This window comes from Aulonocara stuartgranti (genome assembly GCF_965226115.1).
Source record: "Aulonocara stuartgranti genome assembly, chromosome: 17".
In the NCBI taxonomy this organism is placed as follows: domain Eukaryota; kingdom Metazoa; phylum Chordata; class Actinopteri; order Cichliformes; family Cichlidae; genus Aulonocara; species Aulonocara stuartgranti.
This window is the reverse complement of record NC_138953.1, coordinates 34051522-34065291: the sequence shown is the minus strand read 5'-3', so window position 1 is coordinate 34065291 and position 13770 is coordinate 34051522. Positions and strand designations below refer to the sequence as shown.

General features: G+C 41.0%; 1 protein-coding gene across 3 annotated transcripts in view; it reads right to left on the bottom strand.

Annotated features, from left to right (window-relative positions):
• The window catches only part of dock4b (dedicator of cytokinesis 4b), a 143936-nt gene that overhangs the window by 74181 nt on the left and 55985 nt on the right, over positions 1 to 13770 (bottom strand). For all 3 annotated transcript variants that reach the window (XM_082510636.1, XM_082510638.1, XM_082510637.1), the window contains exons 8-12: positions 13531 to 13682; positions 5779 to 5860; positions 5538 to 5598; positions 5294 to 5426; positions 3181 to 3269 (exon numbers count right to left, since the gene is read on the bottom strand). In XM_082510636.1, the coding sequence (XP_082366762.1) occupies positions 3181 to 3269; positions 5294 to 5426; positions 5538 to 5598; positions 5779 to 5860; positions 13531 to 13682 (517 nt within the window). The remainder of the gene's footprint in view (positions 1 to 3180; positions 3270 to 5293; positions 5427 to 5537; positions 5599 to 5778; positions 5861 to 13530; positions 13683 to 13770) is intronic.

Below are 13770 nucleotides of genomic sequence, written 5' to 3'. Positions count from 1 at the left end.
AAAAAGTTTAAATTTGTTCAGTAGCCTATTGAACGGCAGAAATTAGGTTTTCTTTTCGGAAGTAAGTAAAAGGGGAAAAAACAGCGGCCAACAGCGCTGTAAACAACGGTAGACTTGTGCGTAACAAGCAAGCGAATAATGAAGAAAACAGATTTTTAGACGGGAAACTGTTCTTGAAGTATACAGAGAGAGAGAGAGAGAGAGAGCTGTGCATGTAGTGTGATTTTATCATGGTGGAAGCAAAACAGCAAAAGTAAGAGGGAATTCATGACGATGTTTATGTGAAGCTTAGTTTGGATCTTCTTTTGCTTTTGCTTTTTCTTTTCGGTCAATATTGTTTGGAGAGCGATCAAACTAACAGCTCTAGAATGAGAGCAGGTACACGGATTCTGCACAAAGACGTAAACACAAAGCGCGGACCCACCGAAACATCAGAATCAGCGAGCTGTCGGCTTTCAGCCCCGACCGTGTCCGTGCCGTCGGGTGAGAAAGGCCACATCTCACTGATTCTGATCAGTCGGCGGGTCCGCGCTTTGTGTTTACGTCTTTGTGCAGAATCCGTGTACCTGCTCTCATTTACTGTTTTAGCTGTTTGGTGGTTGTCGAAACTGAGATTCGGGCAAAATAAATTTATATTAAAAAAATCAATTCAGGATTTTAATGAATCGATATCACGTTATCCAAGCCAGAATCGATTTTAACCGATGAATCGATTATCAAAACCCACCTCTAATTACTATTACTTTAAACAATAAGCATGTTTGATATGGGCATTCATTAATGTAGCAGTATATATTTGACAGAAAATATTGAAAAGAACAACGGGTCCATGATAAATACAGCGTGACATTCCATAGCTCGTGTATGGTTGCTTTTACAGGGACACACTAAGAAGATGAAACATTCCCTCCAGTTTTCACATTTGTTGACGCAGCCTGGCACGCAACTCTGTTCTGTTATCTATTCTGCAATGTCGCTCCGCGGCAGAATAATTGCCTTCTGGGAGGAATTGACTTTTTAGATGAGGATATGCCCCAGTGAAATCTGTTGTGAGTGATGCTCTGTATAATTCTTTGAATGTAGAAGGAGCCCAGAAAGAAAGAAATCACTGCAACTGGACTGCTTCCTGGAATATGTTGTGTTACATTCAAAGTTGTTGCTCCACACATTAATATACTAAGTATACACTCGCTGGCTACTTTATTAGGTATATCTTTTTAACTGCTGTTAAAACCTGTCACCAGAGCATTAGTCTTAAAGGCAGGTGTGTGAGTGAAAGACATGCAATTACAGAGATAGTAGTTAAAAAGAGCACCATCTAAGCAAAGTAAATTAATAAATGACACTTAATATCCAGAGCTCATTATCTTTAATACTTAAATTATTACCTCTATGTTGTGATTAAAGGGGTTTTTTCCCTCTTCTGTTTCATAAGATCAATGTCACAGTGAGTTAAGTGGCAGAAATGTAATTTTGGAACAAACAGACTTTAATTATGCATGCCAGCATTAAAAAAAAAAAGAAAAAACCCTGCAGCCCTCCTCTAATACCCTTTGAAAGAAAAAACACTGAGGCTAATCAGCCGCACAGCTCCATCAGTGTCTTCATCTGACAGCAATTCAACAGCTAATACTCAAGCGTTTGTGATAAACTTTGCACTGCAGCCAAAACAGGGGACTGAACTCTAAAATCATTCACTTGCACGTGCTTGTGTGAGTGCGTCTGTGTGCTTTGCATATTGCTGTCAAAAGAAAGCCTCGAGCAAACACTTACATGACGGATATGTTTTGAGAGAACCCTGCAAAGTCAGGCAACACGCTGTCTTCTGCCAGTAACAATGTGTTTACCAATGAGTGCGAATAATTGCCCCTGATTACAGAAAAAAGCAAAAGGTAAAGATGAAAATGTCACATTTATCCAGCAGGCATCAAGAAGCTTGTGCCGCATCTGCAGTGATAACTGCCAAAAGGTTGTGGAAGTTGAACAGCAACAATACAGAACATTATCAGTGCGCATAATCTGTTATTAAATCTGATCTCTGTGCGTGGCTGGGAGTTATCTATGATAATATGACCAGTCAGGAGAAGCAGGAGTAGTGAGTAGAAAATAAAAGCTGTTATAGAGATCAATATGAGATTAGAAAACCAAAGTAAGTAGCTAAAAGAATGAAATGCTTGCTCAATATTCATATTTTTGTACTAAGAGAAATTAAACAGTACTCACTTTAGAGGGACAACTTTTGTTGTTGGTGTTAAAAAATAAAAAAAATTAAATAAAAACACGGCTCGGATCATGCAGAAGGTGTTAAGTGATTTCGTGTCACAGCATCCTCTTCTCGCCTGTACGGGATTATTCTCACCTCGAGCAATTATTGGTTCTCTGAGGGCAGGTGGAATGGGGTGCTGACTCAGCAGATCGGATCTCGTTTCCATATTTCCATATATAACGTATAAGCAGGCGTTAGGAGATGGAAACACGCATAGTGTTTATTTTCACTGAGAAAGTAGCGGCCTCCTGGAGCTTCTCGGCTACATAACGGAAACTTCTGATGAGCAGTCCGTGACTGCCAAGAGCTGTTTGTACACACTGATGCAAGCAGCTGCAAATTAGCCAGCTCTGTTTAATTTGTGCTTATGCCCTCTTGCTTCACAGTTTGCACCCCTTTTCACGCTCCCCTCACTGTAATCAATCAACAAGTTTCTTCTTCAAGCAAAATGTAACTAGCACCTTAATGACTGCATCAGTATTAATCTAGAGTCCACCAAAGTATTGATCGCATTGCAGAGCGATCATGTTTTTGAAAGACTCAACATTCTCATTTTCCACCAACTTGTTGCTATGGGAGACCACTGATTCTGCTGATCAGCATGATGAAATTTGAGCTATTAATACAAACTAGCTGAATACATAGATTCCCTGCAGACACAGAAATGTAAGGACTAATCCACTCCCACAGAAAAGAACTTAACTCCCACATGATAGCTACTGAGAATGACCGGAAACTGAGTAATACATGGCAAGATGTGCAACTGCGCTGCTCATTTTGTCATCGGAACATGATGAACTTCACATGCAGTGCTGAACCCCTCCCACCCCTGTTGTCTGATGGCTTAAACCACCTACATGATTGTGTAGGTGTGAGAAATTAAAAGCAATGAGTTAAGCAAATGGGGTTCTCACCAGTGTTGGATCCAGACAAGTTGTACCTAGAATTGGCCTTTTTGATGATGTTCTCATGGATCTGGGACCATTCGCTCTCAGTGTTACACCTGGGACACACACAAAAAGAAAATTACTGCAGATTTGCACAAATGCTCCAGAAAGAGTCCGGTAAATATCCTTGAAAGTGAGTCAGGATTGATGGTGCTTAGGCCGAGCAAAACCAAAACTGCTGAATCCTACACTTCATATAACAAGAAGCATTTTTTGCATTAATTCTTCATTTGTGAAAAAGGCACACCTCTCTTTGAAACTCCATGAACCCACTCTGTAGAAAAAGCTTGCTGTTGGAAATTGATAGCATCATCACTGCTCTTCCCATCCAAGCCACAATGTTTGAAGTAACAAGTGCTTTTACCCTTGAAAAGCAGCTGAGTTTCTGTTACGCTGACCAACCACTTTCTTGAAATTCACTGTATATGTGACATGTGACCAAAAGCTGCTTTTTGTTGAGTGTATTTAACGCTTAACGGTGGCATGACAGAAAAAAAAAAAATCAGCTTTTCAATGACGTCTTTTCTGGACTCAACTCACAAAACAATTGGGTCACAACTTTCATGCTAGTCCAACTAAAACCTGTTGTTGCCTCAGGTGTGAAGAAAGTGGCTGCATGTTCTTGTGAGCAAAGTACATTTGGCCAGTTACTCTGATGCTGCTATAATTTAGGTCAAACTACTATGTCAACAGATGCCTTTTCATCCCTGAGAGAATCACATAGACTTGACTGCAGTCATCTAAAGTGTAAAAGGAAAGGTGCATAATTTTGTTGGTCCAGATTAATGTTCGTGTACTCAGACTACTACTTACCTAAAAGATTACTTGAATACGTTTCCCTTTTGCATTTATGTCCCATATTACATAATATTTTTAAAAAATATATTTTCTTAAATCCAAAATTATATGAATACTCTCAAGCACAGTCATAGTTAAATAAAATAAGACATATATGCAATCTAAACTCAGACATAAAAAATGAATCTTTACTCTGTCTTCTTGGAAGGCTTTATGGGTTTTTGTTCTCACGTGTTTTAAGTGTGCACTTTCAATCTGAAAGTTGAACCTTGAAATAAATCCGGTCTAGTACGCCCCATGCCCCTCCTTTAGTCTCACCCTTGTTCACCTGTATGTAAAAAATGTCAGCTGCCGTCAGCCTTCATTAACCCCTATCATGTAAACATGCTATCAAACTAAGTTAACAGTTCATCTGAATATTTTAATACAACTTCTGGGGGCTTCAGCCTTGTTGATAAGGTGCTTTGATAAAGGACTCCCACTCGCTTTTTCCCAGTAAAGCTTTTAATGCCTTACATTAGCTTAATAAATTACCCTTAAACACCACAGCTGGAGCTTCAGTGTTGCTGATTTTTAAAAGGCTGAATGGCAACTTTGAGACTTCCATGTTGTTCATCTGCTATAGATTGATTTTCAGCCCTGCCACTCTTTATTTTGTCCTGCTCTTGTCCAGTTTCCATAAATCTTTTGAGGACACTGTGCATATCATGCAAAACCTTCAACTAATAGCTCTTAGGTAATCAACTTTTTGGAGCAAAAATACCTTTTTATGCTTTTCAAATTGTGTCATCGTTAGAATTTTTTGATTTAATTAAAGAAATGGGAGGAATTTTATGTTCCTTTTTTTACTTTTTAAAGTAACAGTGAATAACAATCTAATTTAAAATTGGTTCTTTGCTAAATTTGTCTTCTATGCGTGGACAATACACTGATTCATCACTTGAATCAAGTGTTTGTTTGTTTTGGGGTTTTTTTTATGCCTGAATGATTCACAGGTAAGTATTATGTAGATTAACATACAAAAAAAACTTGGTGGTGTCTGTGCAATGCATCCATTTAGTCTATACATGTGGCTTGCTAACCAGTCTTGTGAGCAGTAAGTGAGAAATTAGCACTCCATCCTCACCTGCATATGTGATCACCTCTGCTTTCCAAAAACAAAAAAGTTTTGGAAAGAAAATGAATAAGGAAACGACACATCATGCTGAACAAAACTTTAGCACTGGTTCAGTGTTTAGAAGAAAGAAGAATTCCTAAATAATAGTTCTTTACAGTCACTTACGTATAAACCTTTAGCAGGTGGTCATCCTTAGAGTCAGCAGTAAGTAGATCGGCAATGCTGACAACAGCACAGCCAAACGGCCGCCTGTACTGTACGTTGCACTGGTTCTTCTTCTCTCCTGCTCCCATCCTCCCTGCACAGACACACAAAGGTATCCACGGTAAGAACAGTATGAAAATGAAAGAGATTTTTAAGAACGTGAGTAGTACTCAGGAGAATAAAGAAGAAATATCACTACTCCTACCTATTCTTATGATGTGCACAACGATGTAGACATCTTTTCGTAGATCACTGCTTCCCAAATCCTGACAAACGATGCAGGAAAACATATTTAAGCGTCCGATCCAATTACTGTGAACAAGCTGAAGAGCACTGACACTGCTTTTATTTTTCAGCATAACAGTGCATGAGTTAAGTTAGCTTTAAATAGCCTTAAATTGCTCCCAGTAAATCTTTTTTAACAAAATTCCGTGTTAACTACTCACCACAAATAGCGTGCATTGTCTTTCTGTCTTCTCTGGTGACTTGGGCAGCCCGCTCTTATTCAACCTTACAAAGAACCTTTCACTGTACAAGTAAGTGGACAGACAGAGACAGGGAACACACACAGAGATAAATGTGGTCAGGAGTGATGGCTGAGTGTCACAGTAAACAACAGTATCCAAGTTTTTGCTAACAGAAACAGAATAAAGATTAGACACTATGTCAAAAAATGTCAAGTGCAGAACAGTGGGCACTGGAGAAATCACTTCAAAGTTCAAACTTCACACTGAAGCTGCGTGAAACAGAATATGAGGCGGGAAAAGGGAAAAGAAAAACAGGCAGAAAGGGTTCAGAGGCAGAGGGATAGAGGTTTAGGAGAAAGATGCTGAAGAAAATCCCCAAAACAGAATGCCTGTAAAATATCTAACAAGAACATTCACATGTGGCTGAATGAAAGTGCTTTGCTGCATATTATGGATTATCTCTGACACATTTAAAGACAGTTACTAGGCTTTCATCAAAAAATCATAACTCAATCATAACTGCCAGACTAGATGGCATAAAACTTCTGGCTGTCACAGGGCTGTGCTGAGGACCAAGAGAGAAAAAGAAAACTTGTGAAAAACACTGTATATAGAATTTATACTATTTCAGGTTATAAAGCTCCTGCAATGCCCTTATCTCTTATGTGCATTTGTGGTGAGGAGCTCAGTCTTTTTTACAGGGCTCAGAGTAGAGACCTATTGAAAGGAGCCAGTTGATGTGGTTGGGATGCCTGAGCAGAATGCCTCCTATGTGCCTTATAGGTGAGGAGTCCAGGTCATGGCCCAGGATATGTTGGCGAGACAACACCTCTAAGTGTGCTTGGGAGAGGGCAGCTCTGCTAGTCTGCTCCCATAACCTGATAGATAGATGAATGATGTTAAAATCTGGCATATAGCCAAGAACTAAGAGGTAAAAAAAAAAAAAGGTGAAATTTGAAGGTCACTACGACCTTTCACGGAATTCTCATCACTGCCAAGTCTTGGGAACACCCACAGGGAATTCCGTTACATCTGGCCACAAACTCAAACTCAAACTCAAGAACGAACTTTTTCGCGGTCGAATGTTTCTTGGCGACCTTACGTCTGTCTATGGACATTTATACGCCATTGATGATTAAATCAAACTTTCCCAACATCTAATCATTTCAACTTTTAATCAGAGCGAACCCTTGGGCCAAAGCTGAAGAAATCCCCTCAAGGAATTCGTGAGATATCTCTCACAGTGGAACACGAACTCTGCATAACCAAAAAATTGCCTCATAATCTGGAATGAACCGTCTCCGAGTCTTGCCTCAAATGCCCCTCACGCCCATTTCTGTTCAGGCGGGAAATTAAGTGAATGTCACGCAAAAAGACAGAAAGGACAGACACTGATCGCCTTTTCATTCTCTTTGTACTTTGTCCTTTATATCTCGTATACACTGTGTAAAAGAGGCAGCGGAGGCATCCTACTGGGCCCCTCTCATCCTGGCAGGCGAGCTGAGGGCTAATCCAGTTAGGTGACTTTCACAGTCCTCCGATAAGCAGAGAGAAAACCTTGTAATGCACCCACGCCTGACAATGAGCCAAGTCATTGGCACGGCTAGCAGAGCACGCTACAGTAGGCTCATTCAAACGAGAGCAGAACACGCCACAAAAGATCACATATAGCTTGACCGCAGTGCATACAAATACGATCGATTGGGATGTTTTGTAACTGTCAGAGGTATTAAAAGCTCCTGCTACAAGCTCAAAATTGTTTGGGCTCTGCAGTGATGTAAATAAGAGGCAGCTTCTCTTACTGTAATTCTGTGTTTTGTATATGTAGGGCAGTGGGTGCTCTTGTTTGAGTTAATTAGGCTTCTGATTATTAATTATACAAATGCTTATGATTTTTTATAAATGTATTCCTTCAGTAAAGTTTTCCTTTTCTCAGCCATACTGGAAGGAACCAGTTGAGGCCCAATTTGATTTGAATGCAGTTGTTCCTCATTAGCTGCCCTCTGTAACTTTCCAGGCCATTTATCCGGCCATATGGAGACAGATTCCTATGCATTAGACATGAGACTTTGCGCCCGCTTTTCCTAATTAGTGCTCTATTGTTGAAACCCCAAATGCCAATTAACAGCCACTCCTGCAAACACAGACTCAAACAAGGTCTCCCTTCTTTTCAACACCCTTCCCTCGCCACCAGCTCACAGCCTCGCAGCTGCAGCGTGTTGATCGCCCGAGCCAAGGGGACCAACATCCCCCAGTGGGACCTTATCTCCCTCTATCACCACTCACATTAACATAACGTAAATGGCCGATTTCCCTCCCTTCTGGGCTCTTGCTGTTCCCCCTCCTAATATCGATGATGGCATTAGGAGCTGTGCGCTCTTCCAATGAGCGGACGGCTGGAAGGGGAGGGGGGTGTTCCAACTGAGGTGTTAACTGCTAAATAAATGAACTGTCACCACCTTGTAAGTTGGTACTAAATAAATAAATACATCAAAATATACGTTTTAAAAGCCCGACAACAAAGGAGAAGAGGAAAGCTTAGACCTTAAGTAATCTAAACACTGAATAGCAAGTGGCGCTGAGAAATCATGAAAGGGCACATTGAAAACACTCAAGAGCAAATAATATTATTGCGATTTTTAGCATTTTGCGACGTGCCGGAATGACATAAATTGTGATTTATTGCGGATTATACTTTGTCAGTATAGGTTTTATCCAAAAGGATAAACCTATCTCACTTGATCATACCAGCACTGTCCCTAAAACCTGCCATAAATGTTGCCATAAGACAGAGTCAGTCTGATATCAGTCTGCGATTAAATGAGGTCAACTTGGCAGTTGCATGCAGTCTGTTTCAGGCAATTAATTGTTGCAGCAAATAACTGTGAGAAATCTAAAAATCACATATCTGTTGCTTTTACATTACATTTGCACTCAACAACATCCTGTTCTATAGGAATATAACCAGAGTACAACCGGCCAGCTGAGTCAAGTCCCCTCATGCTCATCCACAAAGAATCATTCAGACTGATGGCAACATGTTGGCGATCTGTCATTTCTAAATTAGAGAGGAATCTCTCTGAGAGTGATTGCAATCAGTCCAGGTCCAGATGACTGCTTACAGAAAGGCTGCCTCCGATCAGCTGACCTTTGCAACTGCTTTGTAATCAAAGTGGTTGTAAGTGTGCAACATCCTCAAGCTCTGGGCAACCATTTAATCACCACAAGTTACAATTGGCCCTATTTTTACTGTGACTGAGCCACCAGCTTGCTCTGAATTAGGGGGTAGCTTTGTCAAGCTAAGTATGTCCAGTGTCGGATGTTTTCAGCTGAGCTGATTTAATAAAAGTTTGTTCTGCTAACATTGTCTCAGGCCGGGAACAACATCGGAGATCTCTGTCCAGAAGAGCGCAGTCCTAGGAACAGCTAAGATACTGCGCAGGACCCTCAAGCTCCCAGGCCTCTGGTAGAGGACCCGAGCTTGAAGGATTAACCATATATATATATTTGGACAGTCTCGGTCGTTGTGTCCTTGGGCAAGACACTTCACCCGTTGCCTACTGGTGGTGGTCAGAGGGCCCGGTGGCGCCAGTGTTCGGCAGCCTCGCCTCTGTCAGTGCGCCCCAGGGTGGCTGTGGCTACAATGTAGCTTGCCATCACCAGTGTGTGAATTTGTGTGTGAATGGGTGGATGACTGGATGTGTAAAGCGCTTTGGGGTCCTTAGGGACTAGAAAAGCGCTATATAAATACAGGCCATTTACCATTTATATAAGTAAAATTCAACTTCTGAGGAGCGAAATATGAGCGTATAAGACGGTTTGTGATGTGCGATCTTGGTGTCGAACAGCATCAGAACCCACAGCATGGGCCGTGAGCGCAGTACAGTACAACGCAGTGTGTGCGTGTGCGTGCGTGTGTGTGTGTGCGTGCGTGTGTGTGTGTGTCCTTCTGGAAAGCCTGACAAGGAGTCTGTACTGAACACAAAGAAGCTGCCATGGTGCACAGGGGATGATGGTGTTGGCGTGGTATTGAGACAACGGGTCAGACCCCCCCATCTGGTCTCGCGTGCGTGCGCACACACACACACACACACACACACACACACACACACACACACACAAACCACCAGCACAGAGGGAAGCAGCAAAATGGCTCTCTGCCAGCCAGATTGTGTAAATGAGTGCGTCTCTGTTTATGCATGTGACCAGACAGTGAGAGACACGTTGGCGAGCTGCCACTGCGAGATTTTCCTAAAAGACAACTGATGCAAGCGAAAGCACTTGCAGACGTAGAAAATTAGAAGCATAAAGGCACTGTGGTCGAAGCCTCTGACTGCCTTTATCCCTCAAAATTGCAAGAAAACCCAAATTGTTGATTTAGGCAACAACATAAGTGGTTATGAGAAAAATATAGCTTTGTCTGTGTCCTCTCTTGCTGGGTTGAGTTTGGATAAATTCACATTTCATTTGTGATGCATCATGAATTCCGAAGCTGCTGTTAAGTATATAATTTCAGCATTACTGAAGTGGACTTTACTCTACTCCAGAAAATGGATTTTTAATCCACTTCAAATATATATTTAAGCTTAGCGAGTGTAATTACTCATGCTCAGCTAAGGCACTCAATCTTTCAAAGAAGCAAGAAGATTGAAAGAAAAGAGGAAAAAAATGATGACATAAAAAGAGTGACAGTTTAAAAGAAAGAACAAAAGGGCTTCAAGTGGAACATGATACGATGGCGCTGAAGACTAATTACCCACTTCACAACAAAAAAGTACCCACTTTCACTCTGAAAAAAACCTTAATTATTACTAAGCCATATATTTTACAGGGACACTAAAATTTTAAGAAATACAAGCGGTAGTAAAGTAAAATTAATTTAAAGCTATATTTTACTTAGATACAGATTTTAAGCTGGACCCTTCCTGAACCAACCCTCACATTTATCCAGGCCCAGGACCAGCACTAGGAATACGCTACCTTGTGAAACCCTGAGGGGGAATCGAACCAGGGATCTTTCACATGTAAGCTTAACATGTTAACCAGTACCAAAGCTTATATTTTGCAATAGTGAATTTTGATGTCCAGCAACCTGGAAAGAGGAGAACAAGAATGTGTTCTTCTATATTCATTTGAGGAACATTTCTTGGTAGTAATGGTCCTTATGCTTTCAGTGAGTAACATGTCTGGACTGCAGGCAGCCCACTTTAGCACACATAGACATTTACCTCCTGTTGTAATACACAAGTGCAGAACGTGTCTTAGCATTATCTTACTGAAATAAGCAAAGGTTCACCCGTGAAAAACATGCCAACTGGAGCATATACACTGCTCCAAAACATGTACGTGTTTTTCAGCATTAATGTGTCCTTCACAGATGCACGCGTTACTTTATTAAATCCCCCCTCATCTCGCTAAAGTTGTTGACTTTAAAAGTGTGTGCTGATAACAAACCACATGATATTACAGCTGTTTAGCCCACTGGTCAGACCACAGCACAGGTTTTCACTTTTCCTTTGAGACAAGCCCACAGAAGGTGGTCAGTTTCATGGGTCTTGTTTATTTATTTTTTTATTTTGACTCGCTTTTGTGGATGCAGTGACAAACTGTGTTCACTGACAATGGTCTGTATTTGTATAGCGCTTTACTTGGTCCTAAGGACCCCAAAGCGCTTTACACTATACACAATCAACCACCCATTCACACACTGGTGATGGCAAGCTACATTGTAGCCACAGCCACCCTGGGGTGCACTGACAGAGGCGAGGCTGCCGGACACTGGCGCCACCGGGACCTCTGACCACCACCAGGAGGCAACGGGTGAAGTGTCTTGCACGAGGACACAACGACCAAGACTGTCGGAGTCGGGGCTCGAACCGGCCCAAGACAAATGCCCAACTCTTGAGCCACGATCACCCCAATGGCTCTTCCCGATCTGATACTGGGTTTTGGCCTTGTCCCTTGCACACCGATTTCTCTGGATACTCTCTGGATACTGAACTGATGCAAGCTTGGTTTGCCCTTACCCAGTTATTATGAATCAAAGTTTCAGCCAGTATTTTTTTTTTTAAGAATTTAATTTGTCGTTTTGTTGCTCCTGTCCACAACTTAGAAACTAGTTGAAAATGCGTATTCTCTATACAAACACAATAACATCTTTCAGTTCAAAATTTCAATGGTTTACTCAGCATCCCAGCCTGTGACAGACTGATGACCTGTCCAGGGTGTACCACGCGCTGTAACTCTATGACAGTTATAGCCCTATTTTTCTCTCAGATTAATAACATCATTGCAACCAAACAAAATGGCAAACTTGTAAAAAAGAAAACATAGCGCCTTCCTTCTTTTGTGCTATAATTCTTCAGGAACGGTGGAAACCGCAGCTATTTTCATGTAAAGTTTAAAGAAACTTGCCAGCAATATGGATGAATCATAAATTGGATTACAATAGAAACTGAAGTAGGGCTACTGGATAATAATAGAGAGTAATAATTTAAAAAAAAAAAAAAAAAAAAAAGAGTCCCATCAACACCATTCTAATTCCTCTGATGTGACCCTGCGGGGCGGAGAGTATTCTCACACAAGCACGACTTATCAAAAGAAGTTTCGGTGCTGCTGTGCTCATTTTTCAACCCACTCGCTTTTCTTTTGCCTGACAAATTCACTCGTTTGTGACATGAAACAAAATTTCTTCACTTTGAACTTTGAAACCAGGGAGTTTCAACACAGTCTTCCTGTCAGGAGAACAGTGAGGTATCTGCTGGTGTGTAAGCATGTATGCAAGTAACACATGCAACCTCCCAGGGCACCAGGACCAGCTTTCACATGGACATTTTTTTCCTAAAAATAAATAAAGAAATAAAATAACATGGCCTTGTCCAATTTTGTGTGTTCAAGTGCACTTTAATAACCTGCTTCATTTAATAAATCTTCATGAATATAATTAAGAGCAGTCCAAGGGGAGCCATTTGGCACAGGGCGTTCACAATCAACAGAGCAGCTCATTTGCATTTCGCTCTCCCACAGGATTTAATGCCATAAACCATACAACCTTAAGAACAAGCAAGGAACTGTTTTCCTGCGGCCTACAATCCAAGAAAACAACATACAAGCTGATAAATCAAGCTGCTTGGTCTAAAAACACACTGTAAAGACCAAAAATAAATAAATCATAACATGTCACAGTGATGGAAACCATCACTTCATCACATCACTCAGAAAGTTTTGGTTTGAGTTCAAATGTACAAGTATCCAATTTCCACCGATACAATGGCGTTAAATGAAACTGGCATTCTAGTTCTCAACATGCTAAAACAACAAAAAAGAGGAAGAAAAAATGCTAAATAAATAAATTAAATAAAAATTAAATAATGTCTCTTTGTAGACTTGTGGTTAGGCGACCTGGTAAAAATGACACGGTCTATATTCACCAAACATAAGCACGCAACAACCTAAATTTAGCTAATGAGCTAACAGTTTGGCTAATGGCAAGACATACATCCTGTAATGCTGGGCCTCTCGTCATGGTAAGAATGACACTTTTCCCTTTACACTTAGTTCAGCCATTAAAGATAATGCAACCATCTCTAAACTTCATTTTTCCAAAACTGGGCAACTTGTACAAAAACAATCTAGCTACACAAACAGCACTACAGGCTAGATGGAAAAATATTTGATTTTTGAAAAGGCCCAATTAGAATCATAAAGGCGTATTGCCTGTAAAGTCTCTACCTGAGTGGCCGGTTCTCCCGTCCATCGTAAATGTGAAAGAAGACTTCCAGCTCCTCCCCCAGATTAGCGCTCATTAGACTCTTTACGTGGACAAACAGATGATGGGTGCTAGCAGGGGTGGATGTCTCCTTCTTACGATGTCGGTGTTCCATCTGCAGGCGAGAGAAGAAAATCAGCACAAGCAGATTTCTCTATATAAAGGAAACCGTTATATATTACGTTTTAGCTGTAATTATGCAA